Below are 14960 nucleotides of genomic sequence, written 5' to 3'. Positions count from 1 at the left end.
TATCCTCCTCCTGGCTTGCTGCATTCAGCCAGTTCCCTCTCCTGGAGAACTCCTGGCTCCCATACTCAGAAGGAACTCCTCCTCATCAGCTGCCTTGTCTTTAAATGTCCCAGTGAAGAGCTGACAGGGCTTAAAGCCTGTTTCCAGCCCCACCCCCTTCCTAACCTTGCTCCCTGTTTCCTGCCCCACCCAACCTAGCTGTCTCCCTGGAGCTGTTTCCTACAGCTCTCCCTGCATTGCCCTCTCAACCCCACTGGTATCCGACTAGCCTGGACCCTTCTCATCCCTACTGCCCCCTGAAGGGAACGAAAGCCCCGCAGGAGGGATGCCATGCCCTTCTCCAGACTCCACAGGACCACCCAAGCAACCAGGTAACATGGCATCCCGACACACTGTGTAAGCTCTGTTCATTGCGGGGCATTTTGCCCTACAATCCAAAGGAAATAAGGCTGGTGGGATCTATGTGTGTGTCCTTCTCTAATAACATTTGCATTGTTAGCTGGAATCAAGCCATATTTACATGGCATGGAGAGGGGCAGGTTGTGTGTGTGTGTGTGTGTGTGTATGTGTTTGCTGATTCACAATGTTTCAAGATGGCGACCACCCAAAGTATTGACAACACCCTTTTGGAATTCATACGCTGATGGTCAGATAAAAAAATCAAATTCACAGCACATTGGAGAGGGTCCTAGGTGAGAGTCACCAAGTTAAAAGATAAAGAAAGGAGGCATGACTTCTTGTCAGAAGGAAAGTCCAGACAACAGATGTTAAATGACAGATGTTAAGGGGTGTGGAATGTTGGGAGGAGGGCAATTGAAGACAATTGGGGAGGAAGGTGGCAAGGAAAAAAAGGTTTGATTTCAGGTGTGAGGAGCTAGGATTTTATGTAGTCCTCAGAGGAGCCAGCGTGGTGTAGTGGTTAGAGTGCCAGACTAGGACCGGGGAGACCCGAGTTCAAATCCCCATTCAGCCATGAGACTTGCTGAGTGACTCTGGGCCAGTCACTTCTCTCTCAGACTAACCTACTTCACAGGGTTGTTGTGAGGAGAAACTTAAGTATGTAGTACACTGCTCTGGGCTCCTTGGAGGAAGAGCGGGATATAAATGTAAAATAAACAAATAAAGGAGGTCCTATTATCCATAGCCAAGCTATCAGATCAGTGAGAGACAGAATGGCTATGAGGAGCAGGCAGAAGCAGGTGGCCTGCCACACAGGAGCCTTAAGAGAGATTAACAGCTGCAGGAAACCTCATAATGTTGCTCCACGCCATCTGGGTTACCATGTGCATACATGCAACAACAGAGCCTGAAAACTGATGAACAACGGGGTGGTGTAATTGTTTCCAGAGTATGGGTGGGGTGGGGTGGGGGTGGGAAGAAGCCTAATGTAAGTCTCAGAATATAAAGAAAATATGTTGTTTCACGCAAGTGTTTGTCTGAATTCTCTAACTCCATCTAAAAGAGCATGTGGCTTCCATTTTTACCTTCTCAGGCTTTTAATTAAAATTAACAGTTTAATTGTTTGTATCCTGTGAAATTATTTTAATTGTTCACTCTGTGAATTGGTTTTAATTGTTTTTATTATGTGAAAGTGTTACAGGTCGAGTATCCCTTATCTGGACATCCCAAATCCAGAATGCTCCAAAATCCAGACACCACGCCGTAACCAAAAAACCCCCACAAAACCCCCCATCTCTGCACATTTAAAAAATGCAGTCAAGCCGCCTTCCTCAGGGCCATGCCTCAAGATCATCTTGTACATAGGAAACTAGTGCCGCCGCTAGCTGCCCACCCCCACTGCCCACCCACCGCTATCAGCGCCTCCTGCCTCCTCCACTTACCTCTTCAGCCATCCGCCTCCTCGCCGCCGCCATTGTTTCTCGCCACTGGAACTCTTGCACACTCTCACAAGAGTTCCGCCTCCAATTCCAGACCCCCATCTACCAGAATTACATGGCTGTATTACATGGCTTTTCCAAATCCGGAAAAGTCCGAAATCCGGAACACTGCTGGTACTAAGCAGTCCAGATAAGGGATACTCGACCTGTAATTGTTTTTTTATTTTTATATTGTAATTTGGATTGTGCACACTGCCTAGAGATGTAGATATAAGGTGGTATATAAATATGATAAATAAAAAATATATAAGTTCTATTAATTCTACTTAGAGGGTGGGTTTCTGTGTGCAGGCTGGGGTCAGTACCATTAAATAAGGCCTTGTAGATCAGTTTCTCTCTTCTTCTTTTGTCTACATTAATTGAAATAGTGCGTGAATCATGCCAAACTTGCAGTCCTGAGTGAGTATATTTACTAATAAGTTGGTCCTACAGAATGCATGGAAACTTATTTCTGAATAAATGTATTTAGGGGTCAGCCTATTAATGTTCAGAACAGAACTACTGGTTGAAAATTCCTTAGCATATTAACTTTATGATGGCAATCTGTAGGTGATTACAGTCTGCAACCACTGTTTTAAATTGGGCTTTATTGTGCATCATTTATAATTCAGACTTTGGATATTTTGAAATAATATGTCTACATTTCCTTTCTTGAACAACTTCTGTGGGTGCAGCTGTACAGTGAAGCAAAGTCTGATATTCCTGTCCTCCAATCTTGTGTGTGTACCAAAAATGCATCACTTTTATTTCCTCACTTTCTAGTTACAAGTCATTTCCAAGTTGTGTTCCATCCTTTGGATTCCGACATCTTTTGACTCTCACAGATAAAGCTGATCGGTTCAATAAGGAAGTTCAGAAACAGAAAGTTTCCCGCAACAGAGATGCCCCAGAAGGTGGCTTGGATGCAATCTTGCAGGCTGCTGTGTGTGAGGTGAGTTACTAATTTCTGGTAAGTTATGAATGTTTGCATATACTCGCACTTTCATGTGATATTGTGAGGCACTACACATGAGCGGTGTGTAGAGCCTGGGAGGGTTCAGTGGGGAGAGCGGGCTTAGTAGCTGCTAATCACCCGCAGGGCCCTGGGCAGCTGGATCAGCCGCCCACACGACTACCAGCTCCGTCACGGAGCCAGTAGGGGCTGCGGGCATCGGAGGCCGCTTGGCCACCAGAAGTCCCAGGATACCTCCAAGACCGGGAGGCTTGTGTTAGCCTCCCGGTGGGGGTCTCCTCATGAGTCACCATGATGCGGAGCTGCACCATGGTGACTCGCAATCACCAAAATGGGCTTAGTGGAGTGCTCGCTTCGCTAACCTCATTTAAGGGGAGGGCTACTTTGGTGGGCTAGCCACCACTGAACCTCCAGGCTCGCCTGCAAGCCCGGTGGTTCTCACGATGGGGGGAAATTGGGCTGGGCTCCTTTTGCCCAGTTTTTACCCATCGTAAGAATAACCTCTGTTTACACTAGTCATTTTGGAAATGGGAAGTCAAGTAATATATATAAACACTGGCTGGCATTCTGACTAATACTGAAAATTGGCGCACACACACACACACACACACACACACACACACACACCATGCACACTTTAGAAGTGGGCAAGTAGCCACTGCGTGCGTGCTTTTCTGGCTCCATGTGCTCAGCATTAGGATTAACCATTTTTTAAAAAAAATTAAGAACAGTCAAATGAATTCTTAGTATGGTTTTACTCTATTTACCTGAATCCAAGTTTAGTTTTTTCAAAGTTCTTTGATATGGGGAACCAAGGGGGATGTCTTACATTCAGAGTCCTGTTCCTTTTGGATAAATACAGGTCTAATCTGTGTCTGTATATAAGGGGGTTGTCTTCTATTCAGGTAAATGTTATGAAGTATTTGGGCTAGCGTGGAGAAGTTATACATCTACTCAATGTGTGTACTAGTCTCTGCACCTGTAACTTGCATTTACAAGGCAGGGAACTTGTACATACAGTATAGAGTGACAGGTTTCTCTTCCTGGATCACTCTGGAAGCATAATAAGAGGAAGCATGACTCATTTGTACATCTCTGTAATACATGGCACCATCGTTGGCATATTTCCCCTTCCTGAGGAAAAATGTCAATATTGCTTTTACTTGTTGCATTGGCTTTTCTGTCAATAGCCCCTGCTGCTGTTAGTTTCTAGATATGCTTTCAATGTGAATAACCATAGAATCATATCTACTTGCTTATTTCATTGGGATTTTGGTACAGTGTTTGGCAAATGTTGTTCTTTCCTTTTTCACCTTTTGTAACTTGGTAAGGTAGGTAATGATGGGCCTACTTTAAGCTGCATCAATTCAGCTGAGCTTTATTTACTATTGCTCATTCTCCTTTATGACCCAAACACAGCCTGCTTCTTCAGGCACAGTTGCCTCTCATCAGCTGTCTTGGCAGCGGTTCCACTGCTGGCTAAATGACAACTTTTTATTCAAACTGCTGTCAACATAATAATAGGATAATATGTTTTATCACTTCCCAGGAGGGGGGTTATTTCCTGCTTTGAGCAGGAGGCTACATCAGTTGGTTGCACCTGTTGCTAATTAATTCCCATATGGCATTTCCCCTGTAACCATCTTCACACCTTTGTTCTTCTTTCCTGAAAGTGGAGCTGCTTGCTTAAGTTGCAAGAGCAGATGTCAAATGCTAGCTACTTTTTGTATTCCAGAGCAGGGATCTCGAATAGGATAGCCATCACTGTGCTATTAATATAGGGTCAGTGAAGACTTATGTCCTGACTTGTAGGCCACATACCTATTCTCTGGTGATATTGACCTCTAAGAGGAGCAGTAGTTCATTGGTTCATTAGTTCATACATTCTTGCATGCAAAATGTCCCAGCTTTAATCCTTGGCATTTCTATGGAGGGCTAGAAAGAGCATAATGGTTAAGAGGCAGCAACAAATCAGGAATTACCTGGTTCAAACTTCACTTTTGCTTTGAACTATCTAGATAGTCTTAGGCAAAACACTCTCTCAGCCTCAGTCCCACATTTGCATTAAGGCTACTGAGCTCCTTATTTGGTGGTTGTAAGAATTACCTTGTTAGCCAGTCCAAAAACTGTGGTCACCAGGACCCTGTCCCTAACCTTGCATTATGCCTCTGTGTGAGTCAGGATCACTCCTGCTTCCCTCCTCAGCTACAACTTTGGAGTTGGAAACCATGATGGGGAGGGCTTATTGGCTTGGCCATTCACCGTCAAAGCACTCTGGGCATCTCAGCAACACTGTGGCCAGAGAAGCCACCACTATCCTTTCCAGCACTTGTATTGGAACAGGGGAAAGCCAGTTTTCTGTTTGGCTCTGGGCCCCCAAATGCTCTGGAATGCAGTGACCAAAATTTCTGCCACCTTTTCCAGCTCCAGAACGGAAAAGGGTGGCAGGGCTTAATGGTTTGGTCCTGTGCTACTGAGGTGCTCTGGGCACTTCAGTAACAGAGCAGCCAAATACACTCCCAACCTTCTCCCTAAGTTTGAGGAGGAGAGATTGTGGCACATTGCAGGGGCAATCCCACCTCTGCAGCTCCAAGGTTGGGAGGAAGGCTGGGGCTCACTCATCACATTCCCAGAGGGTGGCAGCATACTTTCCATGGTGGGTTTGGCAAGTGAAAATGTGGAACCCCGAGTATCTCTATGATGAGATATCTCTATGGGTTCTAGAGCAATACATTCTCCTTGAAAATGCTGCCTACTAACTGCTGAGCACATACCCAGGGTTATATGTCCTGTTTCGGTCTGCCCTTGCACATTTACTGACTTGTATTTCAGTCAAGCAAGTGATCATGCTGCAGTGGTGATTGCTCCACGTCACCGTGTGGCACAGTTGGGTGTGATGTCAGTGCTGCAGAAGGCACTAGAGCACTGGGAACCCCTTAGCTAACACCCTTGCATACCCAGCTGCCTTCTACTGAGTCAGATCATCTGTCCACCTAGCGCAGTATTGTCCTGACTGAGTGACAGTCAGTCAGCAGCTTCCCAGGGTTTCAGACAGAAGTCTTTCCCAGCCCTACCTGGAGATGCCAGGGACTGAACCAGAGATAAGTACTTGTATTGAAAATATATTTTTATAGCTGCAAATTAAGAAGTATTCCCTCCTGCATGAGAGAGACTGAGGAATGCCTCTTTCAGTATGATGCCTGCTGCAATACATGCATGCATCATCTAAAAGGTGACTAAAGGACTATAAGGAAGTGTTCCTTTTCTCATTTTATTTTTTTCTTATTTGCAAATTTATGCAGATTTAATAGTAAACTAAAACTCATATGTGTAATCAACACAGATTATTTGAATCAAATACCAGCTCTGAGGAAATGCTGGAGAACTGTTGCCAAATGGAACTGGCATTACTGGGTTAAATGCGCCTTTCTATGACAACATAATATACATCCTCACTCGCTTACATCTTTATCAGGTGAGGTGAGGCAGGGCAGGAAAGTGCCTACTGGCTAAATCTGGGACAAGGAGACCACAAAATGTTGCCAAGGAGATATGTGTCCATGAAAATGAAGGTTAATTAGTTAAGTTTTTATCCTGTTCTTCCTGTAAGGAGCTCAAGGTGGCAAGCATGGTTTCTCCTCATTTTATCCTCACATCATCACTGTGAGCTGGGTTAGGCTGCAAGTGAGTGATGGCCTAGTGAATGGGTATACCTGTTGGTTTCTTGAGTTTCTTGGGAACTGCTACTACATACAATACATCTTGTATATTTATTGTATGTTTGTTTCAGATACTCCTATTTTCATATCAAGGCCCACACACTATTAAAGGCTCTTTGTCAACAGGCATACGTGGAGTTCATTTACCCTGCAACCGCCTGTGGTGCTCTGGCTTCTAAAGCAGGAAGATTAACAAACTGTCCAGAACACTTTCCTTTTTTAAAAAGTTTTTTAAATTTTATTTTATGCCTTTCTTTCTGGCCCTCATGGGCTTAAGGCAGTTTAAACATGATTAATATCTAATCTCATAATGAATCTGGTAGCTGGACATATTAGGAGAATAGCTACCATTCAAAACACCCCCACCCACCCCAACATCTTATCATCTGAAAAAGCAGGGGAGGGGAGAAGGGGAGGGAAGCTAGTGCACAATCTTTTTAAAAAGTTAACCTCCAAATTTCCCCAGTAGGCAAAATAGGGACAGTGATTTATCAGGACAGATATTAGAAAATAGAGACTGTAGGAACTTAACCAACTGTACCCATGGTTGTATTAATTGTGTTTTACAGGCAGAGACTAAAGTTGCTGTTCTGGTATTCATGGTGAAAAAGGAAGTAATCAAAAGGAAGTAATAAATATTTTGGCAGGGTACTTTCTACCTTAAAATGGGGGGGGAGGCATTCAAGAAATAGGATTAAAAATGAGGAACCAGTAAAAAAAGGGATTCAAGCGAAAATGAAAATGTTAGCACTGCTTATTAGGCTATTTTGATATATGCTCAAAACTTGTGCATGTGTCCAGTGCTAATCATGGCACAGGAATAGTATCAATAATTTATTTTAATTAGTCAAGTGAGCATTTACATCAGTGGAAACACAGCTGACCTAGTGGAATGCACACACATTATTGTTGCCACTGCTAACAAATGCAAAAAGCCAAATAAGTTGCTTGTGGACACTGCTGTCCTGGCTTCAGTCCTCCAAAGCCAAACAATGTAATTCCCTAACTTAGCAGAGGCGCACAAGATCAGAAATGAGCAGGGTAAAAGGGTAATGAACCCCAGGATCACTACAAAAAGCAGAAAATATAAATTGGGTATTTATATGAGCCTGCAATCCTTATGGCTAGTTTGTTCAAAGTGTGGAGTGGCACATTCTGCTTTCCTTGCTTCTTTAGAACCTCAGGTGTCTGTCTTTTGCTAGAGCTGTGCATGCAAAGAACAGTTAGCTTTGGCTACCCCTGTGCCCATTAGTTAAGACATTTACGCATTACATAGGTACATCAGACGCTGCTTATATTGAGCCACACCCTAGGTCCATCTAGCTCAGTAGTGTCTAAACTGACTAGCAGCCGCTCTCCGAGGTTCAAGGAAGGAGTCGCTCCCATCCCTACCTGGAGATGCTAGGGATTGAACTTGGGATCTTCTACATGCAGAGGAAATGCTCTGTCACTGAACTATAGCCGCATTCTCTTTGTGCTTGAAAGGCTAGCTAGAACAACCTTCTGCCAGCCTTAGGCAAGAGGAAGTGGTTGAAGAAGGTTTCCACTAAGAAGGCAGAAGAGGTCAGCACTTTGCTGAATGGAATGTTTAGAGCGTTGGGATATTCATATTTACTAGTGGTGCAATGAGCGTTTTTTTGTTTGCACTACCCATTCGTTCTGTGCATAGCTGATGTTGTGCAACCAAGTTGTGCGAATCTGCATATATTTGCTTGCATTGTGTCCATTATTCTGTTTCCTTCGTTACAGTCACAGGTCTTAAAGTTTGAGTACAAAATCTGGGGGTTTTACTGTGTAATTCTTCATGCTCTGAGTGTATTTTTCTTGTAGCACACACTTTTTGTAGGTTGTCTGCTTTTAGCCCTTTTGAATTTGGGTTTGCTATGGTAAATTTGAAGGGACCTAACAATACTATTTTTCTTATAAACGTATCCGTAACAATCAGCATATTCTGATGCAAGGAGGTGTCCACTCTTAAATGAAGACTGACAAATTTCTTCTTTTGTCTTTGTTTTCATGTAGAAGGAGATTGGATGGCGGAAGGAGGCTTCTCATTTGTTGGTCTTCACTACAGATGATGGCCCACACATTGCACTGGATGGTAAGCTGGCTGGATTGGTGCAGCCACATGATGGACAGTGTCACCTGAATGAGGCCAATGAGTACACAGCATCCAGTCAGCTGGTGAGAATAAATAAGTGTCCTCCTCCTCCCTCCTCCTCCTCCTTCTTGCTGAGCAGCTTAGCAATTGTCATCTAACTCCAACCTGTTTTTCTAATTTCCAAAACACTGCCTATCGTATACTCTGCTGATGGCATCCATGGATAAAGTACATAACTGGACACATTAGGCTAAAATCCAAGACAAATATTTTCCCACCATGTCATCTCATTAAAATGGATGAGTCGAACGTCTCATATATCATCCTAGCTTTCAGGGAGTTCCATAGAACTACTTCTGAGGTTGTTTTAACGAAACACATAAACGATTAACCCATTTTGAGGGTACATGGTTAGAATTAAAGCCCTTTTGTAAGGCAAAGTAGTACATTCTGCAAAATTGAACCGCATATTTCCTCCACTGTTCTCTTTCCCCAGCACATTTTCTACTGTTGCAGACGGGTTAAAAAAAAGACCTAGCCACTGTCATTGGCATGTATGGATGATGGTTTCTAATATTTATCTGATGTAAGCAATGCTCCCTTATGAGTGGTTTTGTACCATTGCAACTTGTTGCACTTCATTTTGGGATGAGACAATGTGTTACCCAGAAACATGCAGCTGCTGCTGAAAGTGACAGCTGTGCATCTCATCCTCTCTCCTTCTGTAACATTTGGTACAACTTATCTTGTCATGGTGTTTTCAGCATTAGTCTTCTGTTTCAGGTAATGTGTAGTTCCAGCCTCAGTTTGCTTTTCACTATTCTATAAATTTCCATTATTCTATTAATAATTCTAGTGCTCACATGTCCCTGTATATATGTTCAAATATAAATAATCAAAGAACAAAATTAACTTTGAGATGTGATTTTTACTGAGCAGAGAAGAATGCAGATGGCTTTCCAGTTCTCTGGTTGAAGAGCTGCTTTGTTCTTGCATAACTATGAGTTGTTTCTGTAGGCCAAGCAAATTGCAAACCCTAATTATTTTTGTGTCCTTTAATGAGCATGTAATGTTTCCTCTCCTCCATGTTGGAAGGATTCTCTAACTTGCTGTCTTTTGACAATAGGCTGGAGTCCTCACACAAAACTGTCTTTTGTTTTCCTGAATAAACCAAACAAACACATGTACAGCTACATTGGCTATTCCTGTGACTGGTGAATGGGCATGGAAGTTACCCGAAGGACTATATTGTAAACATGGTATTGGAGGCATGCTACATTTTGCTCACTAAGCCAGAAACTTGCTGGATGATCTTGCTCGTCTGTCTGTCTGTCTATCTATATAATTCTCCTAAATGTACCCGTCGCTAATCTCATGTGTGGCAGCTCTCGTGAGAGTTTGCAAGCAGCTGCCTGAGGGAAAGTGACTGAGACGGGGAGAAAATGGCAGCAGCAGCCAGACCAGCAGGGAGGGGAGGGGAAGCACCCGCAGCCTGGCCCAGCAAGGAGGGGAGTTGCCCACAGCCCGGAGGGGAGGAGAGTCACCTGCAGGCTGGCGGGGAGGGGAGGCACCCACAGCCCAGTGGAGAGGGGAGGTGCCCAGTGGGGAGTGGAGGTGCCCACAGCACACTGGGGAGGGATGGGGCCCACGGCCCACTGGGGAGGGGAGGTACCCGCAGTCCTGTGGGGATGGGAGGCGCCCGGAGGGGAGGGGAGGCGCCCGCAGCCCGGCCAGTGGGGAGAGGAGGTGCCCGCAGCCCGGAAGGGAGGGATGGGGAGGGGAGGTTCCCGCAGCCCTGCGGGGGGGGTGGAGGCACCCGCGTCCCTGTGGGAGGGGAGGGGTGGCGCTCGCGACCCGGCCGGTGGGGATGGTAGGGGCCCACAGCCCACTGGGGAGGGATGGGGTCCATGGCCCGGCCAGCGGGGAGGCGGATGCGGTGCTCGCGGGGAGGAGGTGGCGGCGCCCGTGGCCCGGCAGAGAGGGGAGGTGGTGCCCTGGCGGGGAGGGGAGGCGCCCGCGGCCCGGTCAGGCGGGAGGGCAGGGACATATTTTCAAGTGGAACAGAGGGCTTCCTGGGGGAGAGGTGATTGTAGAAATTTCCCTTCACTATTGAGCCAGCTGTACAGCTGATTTAGCTAAACTTTTCAGAAGCAGCATTGCACTGGTGTTTTGTAATCAGGATATCATCCACTGAAACTTCCAAGTCACCATGCATAGGGTCAGACTGCACATCTCAATGATTTTTGTGGTATGTTTAAGAATGAGACTTAGAATTAAAATAGTTTGCAAATGATTCAGGGTTCTGCTCCCTGCAATGTCAGATATACTTGTGCAAGGTAATATTCTCTACAATAAGAGACAGAAGATATAAATAGTATCCTTAGGGTGCAATCCTATTAAGCTTGTCCCAAGCTGGAGACAGTCTGTTTTTGCTCTGTTTGGATTTACCAACTCTGTAGCAAGCTTCTCCCTACTTGAATACCTAAGGAGTAAGTCACCACTGAGTGTCTACATAATGCTTCAGCTAAGACAGAGTTATTAAATGTTTGTTTTCTAGAAATTTCATGAATATTTGTGAGGTTGGTTGGTTAGTCATGTATGGCTTGCACAAACACAATGAGGTCAGTCATTCACACAAAACCTATGTTCTACCCAGGCTTGTGAACTGTGGGTGCTCCCAATTTTTGGTTGTGTGGAAGCAAGGTAGGAGAAAAACCTGGGTAGCTTTTCCTCCTACCTTGCTTCCACACAACCAAAAATTGGGAGCACACACAGCTCCCAAGCCCAGGTAGCACACCATTTTTGATTGTGTGAATGACCCAATGTGTGGGTTGCCTTTGTATACTTTGCCAGAGCTAAGCCTTCCCACCCCCACCCATGCTCCAAATGTATGAAGTGGGAGAGGGGCTTCCTTCCACCTGTCAGTCTCACTGATGTACATGCTGGAAGAGCAAGCGGTTGTTGCTTACTGCTGCATATGGGGGTGATGGGAAGGGAGAGTTCCAGTGGATCCCACCTTGCCCAAACATTACTTTAGAGAATCCAGGAACTAGTCTAAGAGCGCAGGAGGCTGCTTCATTGCTCAAGTTTTAAGTGTCTCAGCCTACTAATAAGCAAACAAAGCGACAGCTACCATTAGTGGAGAATCGAGGGAAGGAGCAATTGGGCAGCAGGCATATATGTGTGCTATCTAGCTGGTTTGATGCGACTAACCAGTTGCACTGCATGAACATTTTACATTGTTGGGTTGCTCTGTTGACTGAGACTGATTTGAGGCAAAGCCTGTTGCTCTTGTCAATGGAAGCCTTCCAAGAGAGAGACACATAGCCAGCTCTGTCATAGTCCCACTTGCATGCTTTCCACAGGCAGTGACACGAGTTGAGGAAAGATCACCCTTTCCTTCCTCACTAAGAATGCCATGGATCTTGGGGGAGTGGGGGGCATTATGAGAGTTGTTGAGGCCCAGGAGTGGTTTAGAGTTAGTTCCCCAAAGGAACAGCATTGGGAAAGGCAAGGGGCAGGGGAGTTGAACTGTGATGAGAGATTCACAGGATACAGAACATCCTGTTAAGCCAGAATGCATCAAACAGTGGGGCTGTTCCTATGATCAACTGTGAGGGCAGGCGGGGAGGAAGCCTTACTAAGCTTACCTCCCGGACAGATGATTGTCCTGTGGTGCTGGACATGCAGATTACGCGCCCAGATGCTCAGCCACTGTCCCTGACAGTGTGGAGGTGCGAGGGCCAGGATGCGTCGTCCTGGTCTCTGGACATCCCACAATGCACCATGCAAGTGTGTGGTACATTGTGGGGATTCCCACAGCAATGGGCAAGCGCCTGTCCGTGCTTCAGCACTGGCTGAAAGCAGCCGGTTCTGGCACACGAACAGGGAAACGGAATTGAAGGAGCCCTTGTTCTCTTAACCTTGTTTTAAGAGGCATGTTTAACAATGGGGTTACGCGGTGCCGGCTTGTCTGGATTGGGCCCGATCCCAGTGATTCTCACCTGCAGCCTAACCCAGGCTGGGAATCCCTAGCCCAGGTTAGGCTGTGCATGAGAACAGCCTCAAAGCTTCCTAGCTAACAGATCCTACCTAGCATCAATTGAGATACATCAGAATGAAAATCTGTATGTAATCTTCTCTTGCAAACACAGAGGCTCTCCACACATGGAGCACTGAAGAGGGTTTGGCGGGGAGAGTGAGCTATGACAATCATAGCCCTGGGCGGCTGGATCGGCCATCCACACTGTAACTGGCTCCATCATGGACCCGGTTGGGGTGATGGGGATCGGGCGCCGCCTGGCCCCTGGAAGTCCAAGAATGCCCCACATGAGTGCATGGGGCATTCTGGGGGAACCCTCATGCTGGGAGGTTTGTTGGAGCTTCCCGGTTGGGGGTCTCCCCATGAGTCGCCATGGCACAGAGCTGCGCCATGCAATTCACGATCAGGGTAACAGGGTTAGCGGAGCGCTCACTCTGCTAACCTCATTTAACGGGGGCGTATTTAGAAGGGTTTGTTGCTGGGAGCTGTGTGGCTCCCATTGTAGCACACAACCACTGGAACATGGGCTGGGCTCTCTTAACCCGCTTTCCAGTGGTCGTGAGAATAGCCTCATAAAGTTCTAAACACAAAGATATGGAAGGGGTCAGTTGTAGGCCCATTTTTTGCATGCAGAAGGTCCTAGAGTCAATCCCTGGTGTCTTCAGTTCTGGCTAGGGAAGACCCCTGTAGGAAACCCTGGTGAGCTGCTTCCAGTCAGTGTAGATGGTCCCAAGCTAGATGGACTGATAGTTTAACTCTGTATAAGGCAGCTAGTCATAACAGGATTATATCTGTAACTGATCGCTGATTACAGCTACTCACTGAAGTGGCCGAATCTCACTTATGAACACAAATTCATGCTTTTGATGACAAAGTACAACATATTTTTAATTCAGAGGTACTATTGAGTTCAATTTATTGACAATTGATGCCATAATAAATGGGAATTAAAGTACCTTCAGAGTTTGGAAATGTCTTTCATTTGAAGACTATAATTGCATGCACATTCTACATTACCATAACATGGTTGCAAATTTTTCACTTTTTCTTGGCTTGCTTTCTCTCCCCAACCAGGATTACCCTTCCCTTGCACTTATTGGAGAGAAACTGGCTGAGAACAACATTCACCTGATTTTTGCAGTGACAAAAAATTACTATGTTCTTTACAAGGTAAGTCCTGGGAACAAAGAAGTGAAGACCAATTTCCTGTTCGAAACCTGCAAGACAGAGGGGGAAAGGGTTCTTTTTCCTTTTTAAAAAGAAGCTATTCTCACGATTAGCGAGAACCGGGTTAGGAAAGCCCAACCCAGTTTTGCTGAGTGTGAGAACCGCTGTGATGTGTTGTGCTTTAAAGCCAGGGGAGTCTCGCTCTGTGCAGCTGAATCGTTTCTGTCTATCCTCTCCTTCTGATTTCATTCCCCAGTTAATTTCAGAATGGAGCTTCACTGAAAAGCAGCTAAGCTTCTTAAAGTAAACAGATAAATGTTAGTGATCATGAGGGCACCAAAAATAGCTGAGGATATAATCCTTATTTTGGCAACATTTCCAACAGCACTGTATTTCAGCCAAATCTACCATTACTTAATCTTATTACTTAAAAGCAGGGGTTATATTCATACATAATTAAAGAAAAATTGAAATTGGGCCAGTTTTGTTCCCTTTTCATTTGCTACAAATCAAATGGCAGAGGAGTCCAAAAGGACCAAATAGGTCATTTGGATTCCCAGTTGTATTTTTGCAGTGAAGGCCAGGGATGCTTACCTGCAGTGTGACAGAATAGCAAGCTTTTTTCCTTTTTGAAAAACTAAGTAACATGTTTTAAAGTTGAAAAGAAGCAGCAGAGCTCCTCCTGATGGCTGCCTTCTGAAAGCCACAATAAATTTCCCCGCACACAACACTACGGGCATCAGTCTGGGGCTGTGTGTGTGTGTGGGGGGGGGGGGGGAATTATGGTAACTTTTGGAAAACAAACTGAATAAGAAAAGTGGGTGGATTCATTACAAAATAAATGGGAGTACAAATAAAGCAATAAGAAAATAGGTCAAGTTTTTAACAAAGAAGACAAATGGGGAAATAAAAATCTCTGTTTGAAAACCTCTGTTTACATGTGAGGTACATCTCTGCAAAGTTCAAAGCCTGAAAACACATTGCATTATTTTAAATAATTTCCCCCTGTCTGTTCCCTATCAATTCACTTTCATCTAGTGACCTAATGGTATGAAGTGTCTTATCTGCTCCGGAGAAATAT

The 14960-nt window shown here is 45.2% G+C and overlaps 1 protein-coding gene across 4 annotated transcripts in view; it reads left to right on the top strand.

Moving 5' to 3' along the window:
• Nucleotides 1-14960, top strand: part of ITGB5 (integrin subunit beta 5) — a 108557-nt gene that overhangs the window by 44723 nt on the left and 48874 nt on the right. For all 4 annotated transcript variants that reach the window (XM_053267775.1, XM_053267793.1, XM_053267785.1 and 1 more), the window contains 3 exons: nt 2661-2829; nt 8592-8753; nt 13787-13882. In XM_053267775.1, the coding sequence (XP_053123750.1) occupies nt 2661-2829; nt 8592-8753; nt 13787-13882 (427 nt within the window). The remainder of the gene's footprint in view (nt 1-2660; nt 2830-8591; nt 8754-13786; nt 13883-14960) is intronic.

The sequence above is a fragment of the Hemicordylus capensis genome, chromosome 1 (assembly GCF_027244095.1).
Source record: "Hemicordylus capensis ecotype Gifberg chromosome 1, rHemCap1.1.pri, whole genome shotgun sequence".
In the NCBI taxonomy this organism is placed as follows: Eukaryota; Metazoa; Chordata; class Lepidosauria; order Squamata; family Cordylidae; genus Hemicordylus; species Hemicordylus capensis.
Note: the sequence above shows the minus strand (reverse complement) of the source record. Positions and strands in the feature narration are given on the sequence as shown.